This window comes from Staurois parvus, unplaced genomic scaffold (assembly GCF_062004578.1).
Source record: "Staurois parvus isolate SC_StPar_1 unplaced genomic scaffold, SC_StPar_1.0 ptg000001l, whole genome shotgun sequence".
Classification (NCBI taxonomy): domain Eukaryota; kingdom Metazoa; phylum Chordata; class Amphibia; order Anura; family Ranidae; genus Staurois; species Staurois parvus.
In genome coordinates, this window is record NW_028317797.1 from 134532 (window position 1) to 162131 (window position 27600).

At 42.8% G+C, this 27600-nt stretch overlaps 1 protein-coding gene across 2 annotated transcripts in view; it reads right to left on the reverse strand.

Annotated features, from left to right (window-relative positions):
• AFTPH (aftiphilin) overlaps positions 1-27600 on the reverse strand; it is a 113514-nt gene that overhangs the window by 53718 nt on the left and 32196 nt on the right. For both annotated transcript variants that reach the window (XM_089690915.1, XM_089684998.1), the window contains exon 2: positions 7574-9359. In XM_089690915.1, coding sequence (XP_089547041.1) covers positions 7574-9325 — 1752 coding nt within the window. In that variant the 5' untranslated portion in view covers positions 9326-9359. The remainder of the gene's footprint in view (positions 1-7573; positions 9360-27600) is intronic.

Consider the following 27600-nt stretch of genomic DNA (forward strand, 5'->3'; position numbering starts at 1 on the left):
GTCCATGAGCCTATGAGGAGAGAAAGAAGAGAGAGACACCGCTCTCATGCACAGAGCTGGAATGAGATCGGGCTCAGGTAAGTATAGGGAGGGGGACTGCATGTAGAAGGTTTACCTTAACGAATAGAATGTATTAAGGTTGAAAAAAATCTTGAACCTTTTTAAAACCTTACATTTAACACAGTAATTTGCCGTACCTGTGTAACAATTAAGATAACCCCCCCCCCTTTTTTTTTTTTTTTTTTGAGTGCAAAAGTCCCCTATTACCATGCATTTTGCTTGAACATTTTTCTTCTACTTAGCTGATCTAGAACAGTGCCTTGCCTAAATTAGGTGATCCCCCCCACCCCCGGTGAGCGCTGGAACAATCAAGGGGAGGTAGTAGTAGCCTCTGGGCCAATTGGGGGGCACTAAATAAAAGTAAGGGGGTGGTGGAAGCATGAAGAAAGAAGAGAAGATCAGTTTAATAAACTGTTCGTATAAGTTTCATCTGCTGTGTAACAGAGTTAAAGTTGTAATGATTGCTTTATTTTCCAAATAAAAACATAAAGCGCACATTATACCCAATCAGAGGTCAAGTCAGCTGACAGGTGTTAAAGCCAAACCCCAGGCAGGAAAAAAAAAAAAAAAAGATGCGCCTGCATTGGAAGGATTAGGCGCTCGTTTTGTCCAGGGGAGATGGAGGAACCCTTAGTACAGTGCCTTGAAAAAGTATTTATACCCCTTGAAATTTTCCACAATTTGTCAAGTTACAACCAAAAACGTAAATGTATTTTATTGGGGTTTTATGTGATAGACCAACACAAAGTGGCACATAATTGTGAAGTGGAAGGAAAATGATAAATGGTTTTCAAAATGTTTTACAAATAAATATCTGAAAAAGTGTGGCGTGAATTTGTATTCAGCCCCCCGGAGTCAATACTTTGTAGAACCACCTTTCACTGCAATTACAGCTGCAAGTCTTTTTGGGGATGTCTCTACCAGCTTTGCACATCTAGAGAGTGACATTTTTGCCCATTCCTCTTTGCAAAATAGCTCAAGCTCTGTCAGATCGGATGGAGAGCGTCTGTGAAAAGCAATTTAAGTCTTGACACAGATTCTCAATTGGATTTAGGTCTGGACATTGACCAGACCATTCTAACACATGAATATGCTTTGATCTAAACCATTCCATTGCAGCTCTGGCTGTAGGTTTAGGGGTTCAGGGTGATGTGCAGTGTTAAGTTTTCCGCCACACATAGCATTTTGCTTTTAGGCCATAAAGTTCAATTTTGGTGTCATCTGACCTGAGCACCTTCTTCCACATGTTTGCTGTGTCCCCCACATGGCTTCTCGCAAACTGCAAACAGGACTTCGTATGGCTTTCTTTCAACAATGGCTTTCTTCTTGCCACTCTTCCATAAAGGCCAGATTTGTGGAGTGCACGACTAAAGGTTGTCCTGTAGACAGATTCTCCCACCTGAGCTGTGGATCTCTGCAGCTCCTCCAGAGTTACCATGGGCCTCTTGGCTGCTTCTCTGATTAATGATCTCCTTGCCCGGTCTGTCAGTTGAGGTGGGCGGCCATGTCTTGGTGGGTTTGCAGTTGTACCATACTCTTTCCATTTTCAGATGATGGATTGAACAGTGCTCCATGAGATTTTTTTTATAACCTAACCCTGCTTTAATCTTCTCCACAACATTAACCCTGACCTGCCTGGTGTGTACATTTGCCTTCATGATGCCGTTTGTTCACTAATGTTGTCCAACAAACCTCTGATGGTTTCACTAAACAGCTGTATTTATACGGAGATTAAAGTACACACAGATGGACTCCATTTACTAATTAAGTGACTTCTGAAGGCAATTGGTTCCACTATATTTTAGCTAGGGGTATCAGAGTAAAGGGGGCTGAATACAAATGCACACCACACTTTTCAGATATTTGTAATACATTTTGAAAACCATTTATCATTTTTCTTCCACTTTGTGTTGGTCTATCACATAAAATCCCAATAAAATACATTTACATTTTTGGTTGTAACATGACATAATGTGGAAAATTTCAAGAGGTATGAATACTTTTTCAAGGCACTGTATTTACCCAAACCTCTGACCATCCAGCAAACAGCGCATTCCCACGATCCAGCGGTGGACTGTTCCTGGCACCCTCATGCCTAGAGCAGGGCTATGGATGCTTCTCTGAGCCTAATGTCAGGACTCAAGACCACTAGAATGTGGGGGTGCAGGGGCTGCAGGGACCAGCCTTGCATGTGGAGGAGTGGAGGATCGGGTAAGTATACTGTTCATCTTTTCTTGAAGTAGGTAGAAATATAGATACATAAAAGAACGCAAGTTTGTCACTGCATGTTTGTTTAAAGTGGGACTAAACTGCCACTGGACACTTGTACCTACCTGTAAGTACAAGGAACATGTCCTAGACATACACCATTTAGGAGATATTCAGTTTTCCTGCAGCCAGTGATGTCACCGATGCATGTGTCCTGAAGGAACGGCATACTTGTGCTTTTCCTTCAGAGCTCTGTGCTGTGGCCGAGACTCCTGCGTGCATGTGTAGGAGCGATGTCATCAAGGATCAGCCACAGCCCGCGAACCTGGAAGGAAGGCCAGGTGAAGATGGAAGCCCTGAGCAGTGACAGCTTGCCGCTGGAGGGCTTAATTCTAAGGTAAGTCTTTCATAATGTGCTAGTATGTGATGCATACTAGCACATTATGACATTACCTTGCAGAGAGAAGAATTTTCTTTTTTTTCCTTTAAGTTTACTACTACTTCAAAGCTGGATTCACACATGTGCAATGTGGTTTTGAAGGTCTGTTTTCACAGCAAATTTCAAAGCAGCTGCTCAGTAGTTCAGGGATGGATCAGAAGTGGTTCAGGACAGTATTTGAATAGAGAAAACTGTGCAAACGTTATGTTCAAAACCTGATGACACATGCGATTCAGAAGCGGTTCCCATAGAAGTCAATGAGCCTTAATATGCACCTGAACCTGACTATACTACTCAGAAAACTGACAGGACTCTTTTTTTAATTTGAGTCCACACTCCAGCTTCATTGGACATATGTGGATAGGCACAATAGAAAGCAATGTTATTTCACATGTCATGCAAATTGGATTCGGTTCGAAACGCATCCAATTCGCATATATGTGAATCAACTCTAAAGTAGATAGATTTACAGGAAGCACTGACAAATTACTTTTCTGAAAAGGGGGTGGAAGGCCAAATAAGTTTGGGAACCACTGATGTAGAACAAAGGAATTTAAACTCTCCAATCTTGTCCCATTTAACTTTTGGAACTGAAGAGAAGGAACACATGGTTGGGTTTATTACCCTTTAAATAAGGGTAGAAGTGCATTCAAATACTGAGCTGACCACCCACCCAATAAACTCAAAAGGTTAAACCTACAAACCTCCCCCAATTGATATAAACTGCAGCTTACATACAAGCATACAACATAGCAAAACTACATATATGCCCAAAATTTAAATGCCTATATGTGTAAAAAAATTTTTTTTTAGTCTTGGTTGCCCGTTATGGTAGCCACTTGACCTTTAGGATGAGAAGACATTTTATGTATTGGTCATGTAGTAGATGAACATTTTATTTTGCTATACATATTTAAAGTAAAATCTGAATGATGAGGCAATTCAAAGCCAAAATGGTGGAAACAAAAAAAGGATGTACAATGACACAGACTGAAAAATAAGTTCACTGTGAGGTCATTTGGATTATTCAATATCATACTAGAAAACATCTAATATACAATAAATGTTTGCTCGATACTTGGCCTCATAATAAAGTATTCTGTAACTTGCTTACAGAGACAATAAATCCATTCATTTGAAAATGTAATGTAATTTGCTACTTTTAAAAATTCAGTTGAAACGTAATTTTTAAGTCAAGGCAATATAGTCTTGCAATGAACTGCCTATGGCTAAATAAGATGATTTGTATATTCCCTGTAAAATCTTTTTCTTGGAGTCCACTGAGGGACACAGTAACTCTTTCACCTTTGGTTTATACTACCACCATCTACAGCAGGACTGGACACTGGTAAACAAGAAACTGTATGCCAGCCTAGGACAACCCCTACTACCACCAGAATGGCTCAGCAATACTGAGAACATAATCACAAACACAGAGGGGAGGGACCTGGATCCCTCAATGGGCTTTAAGGGGAGGATTTTACAGTCGGTACAAAAATCATATTTTTTTTTTCATTCCATGAGGGACACACCAAATCCTCCATGTTTGGGATGTCCAAAAGCAAACAAATGCTTATAGGCCCAATAAACTATAGAAAACTGGGAACTGCCTGCAGTTCAAAGAGCCACCTGAAAGACTTTTCAACTTACCCTGGCACCAAGATGAGACTACAACATCCATCTGTGTGAACCGTAGACCAGGTGACATCCTTGAAAAGCTGGCAAACAGTTACTTGATGCTGAGAAGCATTCACAGAATCAATAGAGTGGACAAACAGGAAGGGGTCTCAATCTTTGAGACTTTAAGCTTGGATGATGGTCTGTCTAAGCCACCTAGAAATGATGAAGCAAAAAGCTGGTGCTCCTTTACAGGGACTGTCCAAAATGACAAAAAGGGAATCAGTCTTACAGAAAGAATCAGTGGCTTAGAGTTAGACTCTCACAGCCCAACCACATCCAGTCGATGGAGGTCTTCTGCATTCTGGCCATTTATTGCTGAGCACACACACAGAGGGTCCTAAATGCGAGCACCACTCGGTACAGAATTCAGCCCCATCCAGTTGCAGCCTGCATAGACTTTGATAGTCTGCAGGCAGTGGGGTTGGATGCTGCACCTGCGTCTCCTGGGTGCACTAAAACACCAGGAGGGACACACAGCAGCTAGACGCTCCTCTGTGCAAAGAGCCTTAGACAAAAAGGAAGTCCTGGGCCTCAACACCATTAACAAAACAAACAAAAAAAAAACCACAAAAAAAACGTTCCTTGTAGGATCAGGCCACCAATCCAGACACTCTCCTTGAAGAGATGATGACTACAAGGAATACCATCCTCCTGTGTGAGAGAGTAGAGAGATGAATATCTCTAATGAGCAATTTATGAAGCGAAGTGGGAATCAAATTTAGATCCCATGGAGTCACAGAGGAGCAAACAGGGGGAGCCACATGGAAGACCTCCTGTACAAAGGTCTTAAATAGTGAGTGAGAGGCGAATGGTCTCAGAAAAAAGATAGCAAGGGGAGAAACTGACCTTTGATAGTGCCGAGTGCCAAATGCTTGTCCAGACCCACCTGTATACAAGATTTGTCCCATGGAGATAACACCTAACGTGGAAGCCCTGAGACCCACACCAAGTGAAATATGCCTTCCATGTCCACTGAAAGAACTTGTGGGAAGTGGACTTCCTAGTTCCTAGATACCTATCTCTCAGAAACTAGGCTTTAAAAGCCAAGCTGTTAAAACCAGCAACTGTGAAGCAGAATGGTATATCGGTCTTTGACACAGAAGACCCAGATGATCTAGTAGAGCTCACACAAGTGTCTGCCATGGGTTTTACCAGGTTGGTACACCATATATGTCTGGGTCAGTCCAGAGCAATGGGTCACAATAAAGAACTATGAGATGTTCTTCATCCCAAACCTGTGAAGCAGATAAAGAAGTTTCAGGGGAAGAAAGACATACATTAGGGAGTCTACTGCTTCCGCAAGAGAATCCCTGTATCTAGCGATAAACCTGTCCAGTTTTTTGTTGACCCTGGAGGCCAGGGGGTCTACATCTGGCATCTCCCATGTGTGATATAGGTCCTAGAACATCTCTGGTTGTAGGAACCACTCCCCCCGTGTCCAAATGTTGCCAGTTGAAGAATTCTGCCTGCCAATTGTTGATGCCAGGGATGTACACAGCGAACAAGGCTGGAATGTTCAGTTCTGCCCAGGACCTGATGGCATCTAATTCTCTTGCCACTGCAAAACGTCTTGTTCCTTCCATAAGGTTAATGTACGCCACCACCATGGTATTATGGGACTGAATCTGTATAAGGTTCACTCCAGCAGGATGGTCCAGTGGTGCAAATACAATCAAATAGCCTCATGTTCTTGGATGTTGGTCAGGAGAGGAGACTCCTCCAACAACCAAGTCCCCTGAACTGATAGGACTCCTGTGCAGCCGAACAAAATCATATCTGTAGTGAAGATCTTGCAAAAGACAGGAAAGAAGGACTTTATCAAATTCAGAACCAGAATATAATCAATCTGTCCATGGACTGGACTGATATCAGAATTCAGCTTTCTAGAGATCTGGAGTGAAACTGGGAAAACAGGACTGCCTCAAAAAGGAGGCTGCCATCATACCCAAGCCTCTTATGCAAAAGCAAAGGGTGAAATGACTATTGGACTGGAGAGCTTAAATCTAATATCAGAGAGTTTGAAGTTTTTGTTCTCTAGAGTAGAGCTGACAAAACATTTGAAGGCCTGGACAATCAGATTCTTGGCTGGGGTTTTTACTGCAGTTATGCACAGCCTTTAGGCGGCAGTAACACATGAAAGTGAATCACATTCCATGTCCTTCAATAGACACAAAAGTCAAAGGAAAAGAGTCAGTCAATTCAGAACCTATAGACAAAAAACTGCCACAATTCTGTCCTGTTAGATCAGTGGGTAGGTTTTATTTATCTTTACAAACCCTGACCTGCTGTCTTCAAGCTATAACCTGTGTTTCCTTTGTTGTGGACACATTAAATTAATTCAGGACTTGCATAGCGTAAGGAGACAGCAGACATTTCTAAAAATTCAGTGGACATGTGATTCCAATAACATGAACAAAAATAGCCAATGAGTTTAAAGAGTCAATCCACCCAGATATTTTGGTTTTTAGCAGATGATGGAGAGTTAAACAATCTGAAAATATCTTTCATCTCCCAGGGGTTCTTATTGGTGAGATACCTGTAGTTGAATACCTGGGTTGGAACATACCTGCTGTGACCATTACAAGGGGTTCTCACTCTCCCGTTGGATTTTTAAATGTATTTTCTCCATATTATGGAGAAAGTACTATAAGGAACTTGAACATGCAAAGGTTGGCAGAACACCCAACCCAAAAGATGAACAGGAAAAGAGGATATCTCACTGCTGGAGTATCCAAAACATAAAAAAATCACGCACCATACTTTAACTATAAAAACTATATCAGTTTTGGATGGGCTGTCCTTTAAATAGCTCTTTAAAGCTCTCTTACCATGTCTGATTATACCAAAGCACAAAAATTCTACTGCATATGCTAGATGAAATTAGTAATTAAAGAAAAATACCAAGCTACAGCTAATATCTGTGATTACTTACGGATTTCCACCTCTATCATTTCTCCAAAGCACCTATAGAACCCTGAATGAATACAAAAGGCCCCAGGTGGAGAAATTTTAGGTCCCAAGCTGCCAATAAATGTATAAAACTAGCACTATCATCTTACCATTTTTCAGCTTCTTCTATATTCCCTGCTGTCCAGGATCCACACAGGGGAAAGAAACCTCCCACCACCTCATGACTTAAGATCTAACCCATAATGAATAAAGAAAGTGCATATATTTATCAATTACCTGGAAGGCAAGTGTTGAATCTTCACAAACTAAATTTGACTCGGAGTCATGAAATGCAGGCAAGTCAACATTTTCTGAATGTATGACCTGACTATCAGTACTAGAGGGCATATCTGTCCTAAAGGACTGCCAGTCATCAGGCTTGGCCTGGGAATCGGTTTTCTGATCTTCAAATGCAGCCCATGATGAACTTTTTCCTTGGTCATCCTCAAATGCATTCCATTCTGGAGGCTGTGTAGAACTGCCTGCTGTACCAAAGTCAGCAAAATCATTAGAGTCTTGCACAGTACTCCATTCTTCTTTTTTCTCTAAAGAAACAAAATGACCAAAATCACTGAATTCATCAGTTTCCTCACTGGGCTTTGGCTGAGATTGTTCTTCAGCAACACTGGGCAATGACAGTTTTTCTGAATTTACTATCTGTTCTTCATGAAAAGGGCCAATGTTTGTATCTTTAAAGTCACCAAAATCATCCTCCAACTCATTCATATCCAAGTCTAAAGGTGCATGAAAGTGCGAATTACTTGACTCACTTGTGTCTGTCAAAGGTGGAGGTGATTCTTCAGTAGCAGCATTAAAATCTCCAAACGAACTATCGTACTCTGGTTGATCATGAGAAATATTCCCAATATTGATATTCTCACTTTCTTTATTTAAATCGAGCACCAACTCTTTTCTATCCAGTGAATTTTCATGTGCTAAAGAACCATCACCATCAAAACTCTGTAACACATCCTCATTATAACTTAGTGTAAGTTCAGGAGTTGTTTTGGTATCCATTAGGTGCATACTATCAGATATACTAGTTTCAGGTGCCATAGAATCAGGAGGTGGAACACTGCCAAATGTTAGTGTATCCTGTTCTAAATGAGGATTGGCAGATGATACATCATCAAAGTTCATTCTGTCTTGACAGGCAGATTCATTAAGTACTTCCGTCGGAGCAGAGATGATTTCATCTTCATATCTACTCAATTTAGTATTAAGCTGAATACTTGGAGTCTGTTCTTCATGCAAATCCATATGTGCTTGCTGCTCTGTAACACCCAAGTCTACAGTGTCTTTACTTGAAAACGTGGCAAAGTCTGCAAAACCATCACCAGGGCTGGGTGGTGAAAAATCTATGCTTAAATCTGTACTATGAGAACTAACAGACTTAAATCCCTTTGAGTGCCCCATACTGTCCATATTTTGTAATCCCTGAGGGTTAGCAGGATCTACCACTGTAAACCCATTGGTTAGATTTTCTAGACTGTGTATTTTCTCACCATTACAAGTGCTAACCATTTGATCCTGGCCTCTTGATACCAAATCTGCATTGTCAACAGAAGAAATATGGGTTTCAGAGTTTAACTGTGTTTCAATCTCCCCTGAGCTCCCTTTATTATCAAGTGCATCAACATTGAACTGGGTGGTTTCATGGTTGGTGTTTGATTCAAACACGGATGAAAGTCCCTTCTTGGAACTACTGATTTCAGAGACGTTCTCACCAGCTTTAATAGAGGTAAGGCTAGCAAAGTTATTTACAGAGCTATCGGTGTAATCGTGTATCGGCAAAAAGTGTTTTGATGGTATGAAGTCCTCTCTCGTTTTAGGAAAATTAACTGTATCAAATTCCGCAAATCCAATTCCAGAATTGTTGACTTCAGAGAATCCTCCGAACTCTCCAAACTCTTCATCTTCATCATCATCTGCGACACTGTCAAGAGGTGGCGGGGAAGAAGAGTACATTCGGATAATCTCTGGTTCCATGCTGTATCGTTAGGAGTATGGAGAACTGTTACACCTGGGGAAAAAAAAAAGTCATTAGTTCTATATCAACAGGTCAGCATTTAAATAAATGATATTTTCTCCAGCAAAAATAATGAATACACTTGCACAACTAGGCAAACTCTACAGCAATCTAAAATATTTTCGAACATTCATTTCCTAATAGCATATGAAAAACAAGTAGGTCATTTATTGGTTTTGTATGCATTCATGTTTCAGAGCATTAGATTAGGTATGATTGCATCAGTACAAGAATCACTGCTTCCAGGCAGCAAGGTACCATTGGATATGTAGTTCTTAGAAACAAAGTAAAAAGCAGAGAAGAAGCTGCAAACCATGCAAGGAATCCAGGATATTAAAGCAGAACTACACTGCACCTGAGCACCAAAAACTTAGAATGCTATTTAATTAATTTTTAATATTCAAAGCAAACACATCCATCCATCTGACTCCATACTTTATTTTGCTGAGAAATCATTCTCAAAAACACCCCCTGGCTGGCTTGCTGTGACCATCTTGAGTAAGGGTAGATGATTCATCTAGCTCATGATCACAATGTCAACAAAGCTGTTTTGAATGAATTCATTAATCACAGCTGTGATTCCTCTGCTGTGATTGACCCACAGCTATCACATGGTACCTGGGCCAGTCACAGCACCCTGTACCATGTGATTAGATGTAGCCAATCACAGATTACTAGTGATCACAGCTGTCATGAATGGTTAACCCATTCATAACTTCAAAACAACTCACCATGCCGCTTAATAAATGCCTTAGGGTCTACTTTCCAAAAATAGGTCATTTGGGAGGTATATGTACTGTCCTGGTATTTTAGGGCCTCAAGAACTAAAATAAGCGGTCAGTACATCAGACTAACTTTCACACACACACCAATCAATATTTACTTATTGAAATTTTTTTTTTACCCAAGACATGTAGAAGAAAATGTTTTGGCTTAAATTTATGATGAAATTTGATTTTATTGGATATGTTTTATAACAGAAAGTAGAAAATATTGGGGTTTTTTTCAAAATTTTCGGTCTTTTTTTTTTTCTTTATAATCGCAAAAAAAAAAAAAAATAGTGGTGATCAGATAACATCAAAAGAAAGCTCGATTTGTGTGGGAAAAAAAATTATTTGCATACATTATCGCATGACCACACAAGTGCTGAATAGCAAAAAATGCCCTGATCCCGAAGGGGGTAAAACTTTCCATAGTTAAAGCTGAACTACACACCAAAAAAAAAAATGTAATAAAAGTGTTAGGTATTGATTGAAATTGAAAATTATGAAAAACTTCCTTTTACTAGCAACCATTATATCAAACCCTTGTCCCATACAGCAAAGAGAAAGAAGGAGGGATATTACTGGTGAACACTCGTGTCGACAATGAATAAGCTGACATGTGGAAAGCAAAGTCAGTAAAAGGATGAACATGTCGGTCTGCTGCTCCTTCAGTGTCACAGACTTGGACATACCCATGCCGTACTGTAAATTGCAGCAGAGAAAAACAAGGTCCCCTTTGTCTGCCAAGGCTGTGTAAATGTAAAAAAAAAAAAAAATTATATATATATATATATATATATATATACACATATACATACATACATATACACACACACATATATATATGTGCACATACACACACACACACACACACACACACACACACACACACATACAGACATACACGTTAAAAAAAAATACAGGAACACTTTGAAAACACAACCAGCATTAGATTTCTCCCCATCGAGATCTGATATGTATACTGATATGAACTGTGTAATGTGTTAGGAACATAAGGATGCTCCATCGTTTGATGGAAATGAAAAAATGATCAACCTACAGAGGACTGAATTCAAAGACACCCTGTAAATCAAAGTGAAAAAATTATGCAGCAGGCGAGTCCATTTTGCCGAAATTTCACTGCAACTCAAAATGGTACTCAGTAGTTTGTATGGCCTCCACATGCTTGTATGCATACCTGACAACATTGGGGCATTCTCCTAATGAGACAACAGATGGTGTCCTGGGGTATTTCCTCCCAGATCTGGACCAGGTTATCATTGAGCTGCTGGACAGTCTGAGGTGCAACCTGGCGGTGTTGGATGGACCGAAACAGGATATCCCAGAGGTGGTCTATTGGATTTAGGTCAGGCGAGCGTGGGGGCCATTGATCAATGGTATCAATTCCTTCATCCTCCAGAAACTACCTGCATACTCTCGCCACATGAGGCTGGGCATTGTCATGCACCAGGAGGAACCCAGGACCCACTGCACCAGCGTAGGGTCTGACAATGGGACCAAGAGTTTCATCCCGATACGTAATGGCAGTCAGGGTGCCTGTGTCTAGCCTGTAGAGGTCTGTGCGTCCCTCCATGGATATGCCTCCCCAGACCATCACTGACCCACCACCAAAATGCTGAACGATGTTATAGGCAGCATAACGTTCTCCACGGCTTCTCCGGGCCCTTTCACGTCTGTCACAGATACTTTTTTTTTTGGGGTGGGGGGCGCTCGGGGTCCCCCTTATCTCTGTACCAAGTGCAAGGACTGGAAAAAACTAATTGGCACTACTGTATATAAATCTTTTTTCCATTTATGTGGAGGCATATTACAGCCTATTTTTGTAATGAACTTGAACCTGCAATCTTGCATTATTAGCACTAACAACTGCAGAGGAAAAACACACAAAGTCCTGTTGAAAGTATGACCTTGAAGAACAGGCAGTTCCACAATCTGAAACCAAAGGGAAAGTAAATCTGTGCTAAAAATGATCTCTTAAGTTGCGAGTCCTCAAATCACCACAGGAATCGTATACAATAGGACATTGGCAAGCTTTGTGTTCAAGTCATGGAAAATTGGCAAATGCCTTAATTGCAAAATAATCAACCAAGATGTCACACTATCGGCAAAACAATAACCAGAAACACACAAACTGCAGCATACTAAGTGTTGGGACAATACAGGTGCCGTGTCTGGAATTGCATTCTGGGCATTCATCCCGGGGGCACACTGCCTAAACATTCATATCTCTAGGTGCCCTGTGCAGCTGCCAGCCTCACGGAGTTTGACAGACCGGCAGCAGCAGGGCTGGACTGGATACCTGTGCCCTCTGCCTCCAGCTAAATGCCAGAGACCCATGAACCGGGGCTAAACATTCAGTGTATATTGAGCATTAGGCTCCATTCATACCAGATGTGGTGGGACTGAGCTACTTTTTTTTGGCGCAGCACATGGCACCACCTCACGCAACCAACTGAACTTTATGAAATGTCTGTATGACATTTCAATAAACTTCATTTAAATTAAAAAAAAAAAGAACCGTAAAGTACAGAGTGATGTTTAGTGCCAGACCGCCCTGCACACCAGCTGCTGCGTTATAAACCTCGTCTGTACAAACAGGTCTATACTTATCTGCTGTGTGCAGTGGTTTTGCACAGAGCAGCCGGGATCCTCCTCTTCTCAGGTCCCCAGCAGGCACTCCTGGCCCCGCCCCTCCTGTCGGGTGTCCCCACAGCAAGCAGCTTGCTTTGGGGGCACCTGCTGCTCCATGTGTTCACACACAAAGCTGTGGTTCGGCCCTGCCCCCTCTCTTCTCATTGGCTCACTGGCAGTGATTGACAGCGTGGTGGTGGTGGTGGGGGGGGGGGGCAGTGGCTCCCGCTTCTGTCTCAGCCAATGAGAAGAGGGAGTCCCAGGATAGCTGAGATTCCAAGACAAGGTTTTTTACCTTCATGCACAGAATGCATGAAGGTAAAAAAAAAAAAAAAAAAAAACTTGAGCCTTTAGAACCACTTTAAAGTAAGGATAGCTACAGATTCTCAGGATCACAACAGAGGCACATGTTCATAATGTGCATGGGCACACTGGTTGTACAGAAGTCGATCTGTCAAACCATTTCTGTACAAAGAGCCTGTTGGAAAATTATCGCTTGGTGTCCCTGGCTATGGTGGGAAAGCCTCCCTACTGCAAAAAAAAAAAAAAAAAAGCTCCGCGGAAGGGATGCCCCCATCCATCTCGAATGTGTGGATGGGGGAATTCATTAATTTTCTTTGGCTTAATCCGCAGGTTGAATGAAAGAAAATGTATCATGTATAGCCAGCCTTAAACTGGACATATAAAATACAATTTTCTTGTTCCATTTCCTTTGGATTTACCTGGAACTATATAGTGCAAGGGTCTGCCTGACTGCATAGAAATTGAAAGTGTTTAGGATTAAACTCATAATATAGGATTTTGGTAAATATAAAAGGAAAATGTATTGCAAGCCTAACAAAAAGGTTGGTTTTACATATACTTTTATGTAAAAGAGATATATATATTTATTTTAATTTAATAAATATAATATAATATAATAATAATAATAATATAGAATATATAATCAGACGTTAGGGCCAGTACACACCACAAAAAAAAGAGTCCTCCAGATCCGTTCCAGATGTTTTTCTGCATGCTTTTTGTTAACACGTTTTGCTGCATTTTTTTCATTTCTGGATGCTATCCAGATGCTTTTCTTTTTCCCCAATATTTTTTCTTTTTCACTTTACTGGGGTCTGGTGCTTTCTTGATGCTTTTTACTGCATTCCAGTACAGTTCTATGCAGCAAAAAAGCAGAATGTTGTACTTTTTTTTTTTCTGGAACTGAAAAGCACTAGAACGCACTATGCTGGTGTGAACTATGCCATTAGAACCCATATAACCAATTTTCCATGCTTTTTTTATGCAGAAAAAAAGCACTGCACTGCATGTGGTGTGAACTGGCCTTTAGTGGAAATTTTTTTATAATCGCCTTCCACTGATACGAATGTAAAAAATAAAAAAAAAAATAGTTACAAGTTGCACCTTTATTTACATGCGCCTTGACTAAAGGACTTTTACGCAGGTAGAAGCTCCAGGCAAGCATTAGCTAAGCAAGGCCAATAGTAAAGTCTCATGCAAGCTAGGATCTTCTGAAAGACTTTCCCCTGACAGGAGAAAAGCAGCGCTAAAATCCTAGTTTTTCAAATGTATTTAGACACGATCAGGGGCAGGAAGACATCAATAGGAGAAATGTGCACAGGAAGAGGTTTTTGGATACATGCTACCAAGGGATTACAGGTCTGAGATTGCTGCTAGTTTGTGGCCTGATGAAGGAGCACGCATGCTCCAAACGTGTTCTGCCTCCTCTGTTTGCTAACCCAGAAGTGACGTTATTCCCCGGCTTCCAGCGTCCTCAGTGTCCAAGAGCAGAGTAGGTAGTGCTGGAAACCACCAGCGCCTCTGCCAGCTTGTTACCTTGGACGCAGAGACACCCAGCAGGACCAACCAGGACCTATGTGTTTACAAGCACTTTTACTAACACTTTCGTGAGTTGCTTGCATTTGTATATTAAAAGTATTTTAATTAAAATAATTTGAATCTTACTGCACTTAGAGGCGCTGTTCTGCTCCCTCCCTGTTCCTTCCAGAGTCCCTTCTAGCTTTTTTTTTTTTTCTTAAGTCATTTATTTTCCTTTTTCATCATAAAAAACAAAACACCAACAAACCATACATACAATACTCGCTACGCAGGCCTTAACAAAAACACGAGAACGGAACAAAACCAAAAAGAAAAAAAAAAAAAAAAGAAGGATATCCCACATAGCTATTATATATTAATGGAGAGCTACAGCCATAAGATGACCTCATCTATAACTAATCATCAAAACATAAATGTCTATGGAACAGAAATATCCTATTTCCCCAAGCGTAGACACCAGTATTTGAGACAAAAACAAATAAAAAAAAAACATAATAAACCTATTCCCATACAGGAAATATATTTTTAAGCCATTTTGACCAAATAGCATCGAATTTCTTAAAAAATATGTTTTTCAAAAGAGATAAGCTTGTTGAGATAAAAAATCCAGTCAGATAAAGTAGGCAGATATTGGGAGGTCCACCTAAGGGCAATTTGTCTGCTGGCCACAAAAAGAGCATGCAGAAAAGTACTCCCCATAGGGGGAATGTATAACGAAGAATCTACATAGCCCAATAAACATGTGAGTGGTTCGACACGAATATTTACATCAAAACACCCATTAAGTGTACCAACCACTTCTGCCCAAAATTTCCGAAGTTTAGGACAACACCACAAAAGATGTTTAAGAGTACCAGAATTACCGCATCTAGCACAAGCTGGGTCAAATTTCAGACCCTTTGGTGTGGAGAAATTCAGGGGTTCTATACACCCTATGAAGAATAAAAATCTGTGTTATTCTACGTTATGGAGAAAGACACTGAAGGGAGAGACTGAAGAATTTCCCCCCCAGATCTCCTCTGAAATGGAACCAGTGGGAGAAAAAAGCACTACTATAGAAGAAAATGGAGAGAATAGTGCAGACGGAGTTGAAGAAACTGATAGACCCACTTTTAATGTAAAAGAAAACTATCCTCAGCTGCTCAAACATTTTGAGAGTTCCATTATTGTAGAGTTGTTCTAATGTGGAAACCCCTGCTCTTTCCCATCTCTGAAAGCCCCAAAGAACAAACAGTTCAGGAAGCATATTGGAGTATATCTAATAGGGTAAGAGATTCCTAAAATTTTCTAGGTTTCCTCCCACACCTTGCACATGAACGCCAGTGTAGGCATGGCAGTTGATGGAACACCCCCCAATGCCCCTTCAAGGACATTCAATGGTGGCCGGCCCTTAAACATATGAGAAAATAGTCTTCAAGCAGCACTAGGAAGTCTTTCAGATTCCCAGGCCGCAAGGTACTGTAATTGAGCATCAAAACAATATAACCTTGGGTTAGATACTGTTAGTCCCCCAGCATCATCGGGATATTGTAGTGTCTCTAATTATATATGGGGGGCCTTCTTTCTCCAAATTAAATCCCTGAATATGCTATTGATCCTAATAACAATCTGCAGAGGTATCCAAACAGGGAATTGTCTAGAAAATATAAGAGTTGGGAAATCCACATCATCTTGAATAGGTTAACATGGCCTACCAAAGAAAAATGGTAGCTTACTCCAAGTTTTACTTTGAACTTGAAATCTAGACAACAGTGGGGCAATATTGTCTGAAATGAACCCCTGATATGAAGTAGATATTATTACCCCCAAATACTTCATGGATGACAACTCTTAAATAGTTGAGTGCGATTAGTAAGGAAGTTCACAAAAGATCCAGTGACATTAACCACTTCAGTACCGGGCACTTATACCCCCTTCCTGCCCAGGCCAATTTTCAGCTTTCAGCGCTGTCGCACTTTGAATGACAATTGTGCGGTCATGCAACACTGTATACAACTGACACTTTTATAATTTTTTTTTCACACAAATAGAGCTTTCTTTTGGATGGTATTTATTGGCCGAGTTTTTTATTTTTTTGATAAAACAAAAAACACCTGAAACTTTAGAAAAAACAAAACTGCACTTTTCTTCGTTTCTGTTATAACATTTTGCAAATAAATAACATTTCTTCATAAATTTAGGTCAAAATGTATTCTGCTACATTTCTTTGGTGAAAATAATATATATATTTTTTAATTACATTTTTTCTTTTTTTACCATTTTAATTTTCAGCAAACTTTGATCAAAGCAATACAATGTTACCATAGTACAGTGTTTCTCAACTCCAGTCCTCATGGACCCCCAACAGGTCATGTTTTCAGGATTTCCCTCAGATGAAACAGCTGTGGTAATTACTAAGGCAGTGAAACTGATTAAATCACCTGTGCAAAATAATGGAAATCATGAAAACATGACCTGTTGGGGGTCCATGAGGACTGGAGTTGAGAAACACTGCCATAGTAACATTGAACTGCTCTGGGCAAGTGATCAGGATTTTTTTTTAACCCACTATAATTGCTAATACCAGTGTATATCATTGATATTTGCAATCATTGTTACTAAATGAAACTGATTCATTCAGTATTTTGTGATTAGCTGTGATTGGGCAAAAGCTGATTACATGATACAGATGGGCTGTGATTGACCCTGTCTGTATCATGTGACTGCCTTGACCAGTCACAGCTAACACCACAACTGTATACAATGGATGGCATGGCAGGAAGCCATCCATTGTATACAACTGACATGTGATCTGCTGTGATTGGTCACAGTGGTCACATGACACTAGCAACGGGCCGCTGTAGGGATATTTCATTGGCTGTGAGTCTGTATGTATTGGCACCGCTATCGGCATCTTGTTTCCGATCGACAAAATGCTGACAACACTATTTTCAGTGGGAGAAATAGCGTCCCATCATTGGTGTCAGTGGGAGGAATATCGTCCCATCATTGGTATCAGTGGGAGGAATAGTGCTTCGTATCAGTGGAAGGAAAAGTGCTCCAAGGGCCAGATAAAAGCAAGCAAAGGGCCACATCCGACCCGCGGGCCGCACTTTGGGGACCCCGGATATAGAGGGTCACCTTGCTCTTTATGTGGTCCCACAACCTTAAGAGACATATACATGTTGGACCAGCGGGTCCAAGATGTCAAAGGGATAAGATGTTTTAGGGGTACACAATTACGAGTGTTGCTGTTAGCTATTACATATGCAGGAGACCCAGCGGTGGTGCTCCCTCTGCTATCAATCACAGCCAGTCAGCCAATGAGGAGGGCAGGGGGAATCATGGAAGAAAAACTCCCGCGGAGCTATTGTGTTCTCCAGGTGGGGCGAGTGGTCCCCACCAGGAGAACACAGTGGTTACTGTTAGCGAATATAATATCCGCTGGCAATAATCACATGTAAAATCTGACAGGCTGGTTGTACCCAAGTTGATCAGTCAATCAACTTGGGTACATTCAGTCTGCCCATGTATGGTTCGAATCTCGGCCAGTGCCTGTTAAACCAGAGGAGATTCGAATAGTCTATGACCGGATTTAAACGGGCTTCTCACTCCTTTCTCCAGCAGTCACTGGTAATTCCAACATTTATGGTGACACTCCCCTCCTCTCCCCTCCCCCATCCAATCTTCCTGGGGAGATGCAAGGATCATGCATGTACAGTGCTCAGCATAAATGAGTACACCCCTTTAGAAAAGTAAGATTTTAATCAATATCTCAATGAACACAAAAACAATTTCCAAAATTTTGACAAAACTGAGTTTTACAGAACACTTGTTTAGCTCATTACACGAAAGCAAAGTTAATAATATAACTTGGATTACAAAATCTTCAATTCTACTAATTAGTTGATGCAAAAATGAATACACCCCACAACAAAAACTACTCCATCTAGTATTGTTTATGACCTCCATGATTTGTAAGGACAGCACCAAGTCTTCTAGCCATGGAATGAACAAGTTGGCAACATACTGCAACATCTATCTTTTTCCATTCTTCAAGAACAACCTCTTTTAGAGCTTGGATGCTGGATGGAGAGTGATGCTCAATTGTCCCTTCAGAATTCCCCATAGGTGTTCGATTGGGTTCAGATCAAGAGACATACTTGGCCACTGAATCACTGTTCTTCAGTAATAAAACACTGGCCTTAGATGTGTGTTTTGGTTAATTGTCATGTTGGAAAAGTGCATGACGACCAAGGACACGGAGTGATGGTAGCATCTTCTCTTTCAAAATAGAGCAGTACATCTGTGAATTCATGATACCATCAATGAAATGCAGCTCCCCGACACCGGCACTCACGCAGCCCCACAGAAGGACACTGCCCCGACCATGCACTTTTTTGTACTCCTCACCTTTGTGAGATATTTTTGAAGTCATCAGTTCCAAAAACATTTATCTTGGTCTCATCACTCCAGAGTACAGAGTCCCAGTAGATTTCTGCTTTTTCTGAATGGGCCCTCGCAAATTCTAGTTGGGCTTTTTTGTGCATGGGTTTTTAGGAGAGGCTTCCTTAGTAGACGAAACCCATACATGCCATTCCTCTGCAGTGTACGCCGAATTGTGTCATGCAAAACAATCACCCCAGTTTGGCTTTCTACTTCTTTAGCTAACTGCAGTGAACTTGCATGGCGATTTTCTTCAACCCTTCTCATCAGAAAACGCTCCTGTCAAGGTGTTAACTACCGTGGACAGCCTGGACTTCGCTGTGAGATGGTTGCAGCTCCATCTTTGTACACTTTTTGTATCACTTTTGCTACAGTATTCTGACTGATGAGTAAAGCTTTGCTGATCTTCTTGTAGCCTTCACCCTTCTTTTGTAAAGAAATTATTTTCTTTCTCAGGCCTTGTGACAATTCTCTTCCATGTGGTGCCATTGCTGACAGCATTAAACGGGAAGTGGTTTTCTTTGTTAAGTAACGCCCTTTAATAATCAACTGTCTGCTGGACACCTGTTTAATGAACAGTTAGAGTAAGGCTGGCCATACACTATACAATTTTCTGTCCAATTTCCTTTAGATTTACCTTCAACTATGTAGTAAAAGAGCCTGCCTAATTGGATACAATTGAAAGTGTTGTTAGGTTTGACCTCATATTATATGGTTTTTGGTAAATCTAAACCAAAAATCTCAAGAAAATTGTATAATGTATGGTCAGCCTTACTTGTAGTTGAATTCATGTTAATTAGAATGTTGTTGTCTAAAAATTAGCTTAGCTCCTTAGACTTTCATTGGGGTGTATTCATTTTTGCAACAAGGTCTTGAATGAATTTGTTAGAAAGCAAATTAACAAATCTTGTTTGCAATCAATGGCCCACATTTGTGGGAGTATTTTGCAGTATGGTGTCCCATAGAAAATGTTGACTCTGACAGAAAAGTAAAGTAAAGGTTTTCTGACAAATCTGTTGGGGTGTACTCATTTATGCTGAGCACTGTACATCAAAGTGCTTCTAAAATATTTGAAAGCACTGCTGAAGAACCAGTGTAGAGGTCCTAGGCTGCTAAGCTCACATGTAGCATGAGCTTTTCCAGTACCTAAAGAGACTCCCCATCCCAAATGGCAGCATTGCAGTATGTGTTTGGGAAGCACCTAAAAAGAGCAGCTGTCACTGCGGCTGGGATTGGATCAGAGGAAGCAATGGTAGGGCTAAAGAGCTGAGCAACCCCAATAAGCTGTACTGTATTCAGGAACTGATCAAATGGATCCGTAGCCTATCTTTACTTACTTTGACTATATATAGATCAAAATTATTAATATTATTTTACAGGATTTATATAGCACCAATTTTGGTGCAGCGCTTTAAAAAATGACTTTTGACCAGTTCAACAGGGGCCAGCCAAATTTGATGCATGTGTGGCCACTGTGGTTGAACAGAAGTCGATCTATCAATCGACTTCTGTTAAATAGCCCTGTCAGATTTTTCCAGCTCATTCGGCGCTGCAGGCAATAGTCTGTGGCGATGATCAGTATATTCTGACAGCAGAATACACAGTCAAAATACAAAAGACACAGCTGGGGGATTCCTCCGTGCACTTTAAATGTGTGGATGGAGAAATTGAGTCAGACTTTCCGTTCAATGTTCTGAGTTAACAAAAGAAAATCGACTTCACTGCACAACATATGAGTATCATGCAGTCACCACTACATATGGCAGCTTATAGTGCACAACTTAAAACAAAAGGGGGGGTGGCAGCAGTACTCACAACAAATGTCTATTCATTTCCTGTCACCCCATAAACATATTATATGTGTTGAATAGCCATTTATATTTTCACTTATTCAGCAACTAAGTGCAAAAGTGGAAACCGGATGATATGAGCTTAGTGTGCAGCCAGCTTGACCACTTCAAGTCCGGACACTTTCACCCCCTTCCAGTCCAGGCCAATTTTCAGCTTTCAGTGCTATCACACTTTGAATGACAATTGCGCGGTCATGCAACACTACCCATATGAATTTTTTAGCATTTTTTTGAGACAGATAAAAAACTGTATTTTGGTGGTATTTATTCACCACTGGGATTTTTATTTTTTTGCTATATAAATGAAAAAGTCCAAAAATTTTGGGAAAAAAAAGGTTTTCTTATAACATTTTGCAAATAATCAATCGCTCTTCATAAATCTTGGCCAAAATGTATTCATCTATCTTGTTAGTAAAACAAAAAAAAACAAAATTAGTTTTGAACCAAAAACTGAGACTAGAGATGAGCGAATCGAAGTATCCGAAGTGGAATTCGAGTCGAATATCGGAAAAATTTCGATTCGTGCCGAATCCGAAAAATAGCCTAATTCGGACGCGCGAATCGAAATTTTTCAGAAAATGGCGGCTGACATGTGCGGCGACGGAGCGGGGATGTCTGGGAAGGCGCGCAGACAAGGCGCGCTGACCCATAATGCATTCCTCAACTACATGTGATCGCATCAGCCAATCAGCAGCCAGCCAGCCAGCCAGCACTGTGTAATGGTCGAGCTATAAATAGCGGCCATTTTGGAATTCTTCATTTGCCTGCAGTTATTGAACAGAGGCAGACCGCTCTGTACTAGGGACAGGGACAGAGTTAGGGCCACAGAAACGATAATTGGGGACAGAGAAAAGTTACTTAGGGACAGAGAACCATTACTCAGGGACACAGACTTGTTAATGAGGGCCACAGAATCGTTATTTAGGGACAAAGAAACGCTAGTTAGGGCCACAGAATTCATAATCAGGGACAGACAGAATTGTTACTCAGTGCCAGAGAATTGTTACTCAGGGACAGACAGAATTGTTACTGAGTGCCAGAGAATTGTTACTTAGGGCCACAGAAACTTTACTTAGGGCCACAGAATTGTTACTCAGGGACAGACAGAATTGTTACCGAGTGCCAGATAATTGTTACTCAGGGCCCCAGAAACTTTACTTAGGGCCACAGAATTTTTACTCAGGGACAGACAGAATTGTTACTGAGTGCCAGAGAATTGTTACTCAGGGACAGACAGAATTGTTACTGAGTGCCAGAGAATTGTTACTTAGGGCCACAGAAACTTTACTTAGGGCCACAGAATTGTTACTCGCACAGACACAGAATTGTTACTGAAGGCCACAGAACTGTTACTTAGGGCCACAGAATTGTTACTCGCACAGACACAGAATTGTTACTCGCACAGACACAGAACTGTTACTGAGGGCCACAGAACTGTTACTTAGGGCCACAGAATTGTTACTCAGGGCCACAGAACTGTTACTTAGGGACAAAGAAACGCTAGTTAGGGCCACAGAATTCATACTCAGGGACAGACAGAATTGTTACGGAGTGCCAGAGAATTGTTACTCTGGGCCACAGAAACTTTACTTAGGGCCACAGAATTTTTACTCAGGGACAGACAGAATTGTTACTGAGTGCCAGAGAATTGTTACTCAGGGACAGACAGAATTGTTACGGAGTGCCAGAGAATTGTTACTCAGGGCCACAGAAACTTTACTTAGGGCCACAGAATTTTTACTCAGGGACAGACAGAATTGTTACTGAGTGCCAGAGAATTGTTACTCAGGGACAGACAGAATTGTTACTGAGTGCCAGAGAATTGTTACTTAGGGCCACAGAAACTTTACTTAGGGCCACAGAATTGTTACTCGCACAGACACAGAATTGTTACTCGCACAGACACAGAACTGTTACTGAGGGCCACAGAAACTTTACTTAGGGCCACAGAATTGTTACTCGCACAGACACAGAATTGTTACTCGCACAGACACAGAACTGTTACTGAGGGCCACAGAACTGTTACTTAGGGCCACAGAATTGTTACTCGCACAGACACAGAATTGTTACTCAGGGCCACAGAACTGTTACTTAGGGACAAAGAAACGCTAGTTAGGGCCACAGAATTCATACTCAGGGACAGACAGAATTGTTACGGAGTGCCAGAGAATTGTTACTCAGGGCCACAGAAACTTTACTTAGGGCCACAGAATTTTTACTCAGGGACAGACAGAATTGTTACTGAGTGCCAGAGAATTGTTACTCAGGGACAGAGAGAATTGTTACGGAGTGCCAGAGAATTGTTACTCAGGGACAGACAGAATTGTTACTGAGTGCCAGAGAATTGTTACTTAGGGCCACAGAAACTTTAATTAGGGCCACAGAATTTTTACTCAGGGACAGACAGAATTGTTACTGAGTGCCAGAGAATTGTTACTCAGGGACAGACAGAATTGTTACGGAGTGCCAGAGAATTGTTACTCAGGGCCACAGAAACTTTACTTAGGGCCACAGAATTTTTACTCAGGGACAGACAGAATTATTACTGAGTGCCAGAGAATTGTTACTCAGGGACAGACAGAATTGTTACGGAGTGCCAGAGAATTGTTACTCACGGCCACAGAAACTTTACTTAGGGCCACAGAATTTTTACTCAGGGACAGACAGAATTGTTACTGAGTGCCAGAGAATTGTTACTCAGGGACAGACAGAATTGTTACTGAGTGCCAGATAATTGTTACTTAGGGCCACAGAAACGTTATTAGGGCCACAGAATTGTTACTCAGGGACAGACAGAATTGTTACTGAGTGCCAGAGAATTGTTACTTAGGGCCACAGAAACTTTAGTTAGGGCCACAGAATTGTTACTCAGGGACAGACACAGAATTGTTACTGAGGGCCACAGAACTGTTACTTAGGGCCACAGAATTGTTACTCGCACAGACACAGAATTGTTACTGAGGACCACAGAACTGTTACTTAGGGCCACAGAATTGTTACTCGCACAGACACAGAATTGTTACACAGGGACACAGAACTGTTACTGAGGGCCACAGAACCGTTACTTAGGGCCACAGAATTGTTACTCGCACAGACACAGAATTGTTACTCGCACAGACACAGAATTGTTACTGAGGGCCACAGAACTGTTACTTGGGGCCACAGAAACGTTACTGAGGGCCACAGAACTGTTACTTAGGGCCACAGAATTGTTACTCGCACAGACACAGAATTGTTACACAGGGACACAGAACTGTTACTGAGGGCCACAGAACCGTTACTTAGGGCCACAGAATTGTTACTCGCACAGACAGAATTGTTACTCGCACAGACACAGAATTGTTACTCGCACAGACACAGAATTGTTACTCGCACAGACACAGAATTGTTACTCAGGGACACAGAACTGTTACTGAGGGCCACAGAACTGTTACTTAGGGCCACAGAATTGTTACTCGCACAGACACAGAATTCTTACTCGCACAGACACAGAATTGTTACTCAGGGAAACAGAACTGTTACTGAGGGCCACAGAACTGTTACTTAGGGCCACAGAATTGTTTCTCGCACAGACACAGAATTGTTACTCGCACAGACACAGAATTGTTACTGAGGGCCACAGAACTGTTACTTGGGGCCACAGAACTGTTACTTAGGGCCACAGAATTGTTTCTCGCACAGACACAGAATTGTTACTCGCACAGACACAGAATTGTTACTCAGGGACACAGAATTGTTACTCAGGGACACATAATCGTTTAATTAAAGGAGTATGTCAGACAACATGCAGAGGAGTGGCAGAGGAGGCAATGTTTTAGGAGCGAGCAGACGTGGCAGCAGAGGAAGGGGTCGAGGCAGCACTATTCGCAGCCAGAGGCCAGTGCTCCCGGTGTCATCCAGCGGTCGTGTCTCCACCGACAACCCTGCCGTCATCGATTGGTTGGCTCGGTCGTCTTCCTCTTCCCAGGTCACCTCTGACACCTACAGCCAACGGTCGGTGGGTACGTCAGACACAACCGTTAGTTGGCATGGCCCGGGACCAAGCCCACTGAAATCACGTGTCCTCTACCTGCCCCTGTCCTTTGGTGTTCCCTCACCAAGCGAAGTATCGCATGCTGTGGGCTCAGCCCCACTGTACAGTGAGGAAGAGCTAACAGAGGGCGGTCAGGAACGGGGGGAGACATCCGCCTTTTCAGCAGCTAGGCGAAGAAGTAGTGGCGAGGAGAGTGGCCCGGTAGCCGGTCTAGAGACAGGTCTGTCTCCTGACCCAGACGCAGCCGAGGGGGCTAGTAGTGAGGCGGAGACCCTACTTGATGATGAGGAGGTTGATCGCACTTGGCAGCCTCGTCGTCATCAGGCAATTTCTTCCGCATCATCAGGAGAAGAGGGTGGCAGCTTGGCAGTGAGCGAAACAGTCGGTGGGTTGCCCAGGAGACAGCAGCAGGGTCGCAGCAGTGTCAGTGGAAGCAGTGTCAGTGGAGCCAAACGGCCACGGAGTAGAGCACCAGCTCCACTGCAGCCTACCACCACGGCCAGTAGTGGTGCCGGTGTGCACGGAGGAAGCAGCAGTCAGCCAGTGAGGAGTATCGGGGGCAAAGTTTCCTACTCGGCGGTGTGGCAATTTTTCGTCAAGCCGCCCGAGGAAGTAAACGTAGCCGTATGTCGACTATGTGGCCAGAAAGTCAAGCGTGGCCAGGGGGCCCATGTTGGGACTACAGCGTTGCGGCAGCATATGCAGCGTCGCCATTTGGTGGCCTGGGAAAACCATGATAAAGATACGGCGGTTCTGCCCGCCCTAGCCCCCGCTCCATCACCCGCTCCGTTACTTGCTCCGTCACCCGACGTCAATCGCCCTCCATCAGCCAGTCAAGGCTCCAACACCTCTGCTGAGGGGAGTTGTCGCTCGTTGGCATCTTCCGCTCGTTCAGATGCTCCTTCTCCTGCTACTCCTCTTCACGGATTCCGTCAGCAGTCTTTCTTGGAATCCGTTTCCAAGAGACAACAGTTTGCGAGCACGCACCCGACGGTGCAAAAGCTGAACGTCCTCCTGTCCAAGTTGCTGGTGCTGCAGTCCCTCCCTTTCCAAGTGGTGGACTCAGCACCTTTCAGAGAAATGATGGCTTGTGCCGCGCCGCGGTGGAGAGTGCCAAGCCGTCATTTCTTCGCCAAAAAGGCAGTGCCAGCCCTGCATTCACATGTAGAAGACATGGTGGGCCAGTCTTTGAGCATGTCGGTCTCTGCCAAAGTGCACGGCAGCGCCGACGTGTGGAGCTGTAACTATGGTCAGGGACAGTACATGTCATTTACGGCCCACTGGGTGAACGTGGTGCCGTCACAGCCGCACCAGCAACTTGGACAGGTCACGCCGCTTTTGCCTCCACGTTTGCACGTCCTTGGTCCGGCAAAGATGTCCGCCTCTACCACCTCTTCTTCCGCCGTGTCCTCAGCCGCCACCCCCGTGCCAAGTCCCATTACCCGACCGGCATATCACATGTGCAGGGCGCAACGGTGTCACGCTGTTCTGCACCTGGTATGCCTTGGCGAACGTAGTCACACAGGGGAGGAACTTCTGAGTGTAATGAACAGAGAAATCGACAGATGGCTGTCTCCGCGCAAACTGAAAATCGGAACCATGTTGACCGACAACGGAAAGAACATGGTGTCTGCTCTGCGTCAAGGAAGGTTGTGCCATGCGCCATGCATGGCTCACGTGTTCAATCTGGTTGTCAAGCGGTTCCTAAAATCCACCATCCCACTGCAAGACATCCTTAAAATGTCACGTAAACTTTGCATGCATTTCAGCCATTCCTACACCGCAAAGCACACCCTCCTTGAGCTGCAGCAGCAGAACGGAATTCCACAGCATCGCCTGATCTGCGACGTTGCAACAAGGTGGAATTCAACCCTACACATGTTAGACCGCCTTTACGAACAGCGAAAGGCCATCACCGATTTCCTGATGTTAAAAGCGGATAAAGGTACTCCCTGTGTAACTTAGATGTCAGCCATTGGCAGCTCATGCGTGACACCTGCGCTTGCTCAGGCCCTTTGAGGAGGTCACGCTATTCGTGAGTCGCCAGGACTATGGGATGAACGACGTCATTCCTCTGTTGCACGTCCTGGAACAAATGCTGTTAACAATGGCTGGTCAGGGTGCGGTAGACGTGGCGCACAGATCTCAACGCCACATGACCCCTGTGGGGGCAGGACAGGAAGAAGAGGAGGAGGTAGAGGAGGACATTGGTGCTCAGGAATTATTGAGTGAAATGGGTGGTTTTTCCACTCAGCGGACAGGAGTGGAGGAGCAGGAGCATCTGGTAGAGGAGGAGGAGGAGGAGACAGAGGACCCAGACGCACCGTGGCAGTATGCTGTGGAGATGGAGGCAGGGAGTCCCTCGCATTCCTTGGCACAAATGGCCCATAGCATGCTCGGTTGCTTGCGTAGCGACAGCCGAATAATAACCATCAGACAGAGGGATGACTTTTGGCTGTCCACCTTGTTGGACCCTCGCTACCGTTCAAAAATGGTGGCCTTTTTCACACCTGCTGAGAGGGAGGCCAAAATAACGTACTATAAAAACCACCTATGTAGTCAGCTGGTCTCTGCCTGTCTGCGCCAACGTCCATCCTCAGACACTGTGGGCCCTGTGCGCTCGCGTTCCGCTGCCATGGCAGCAGGGGAGGGGTGGGGTGGTAGGAGCA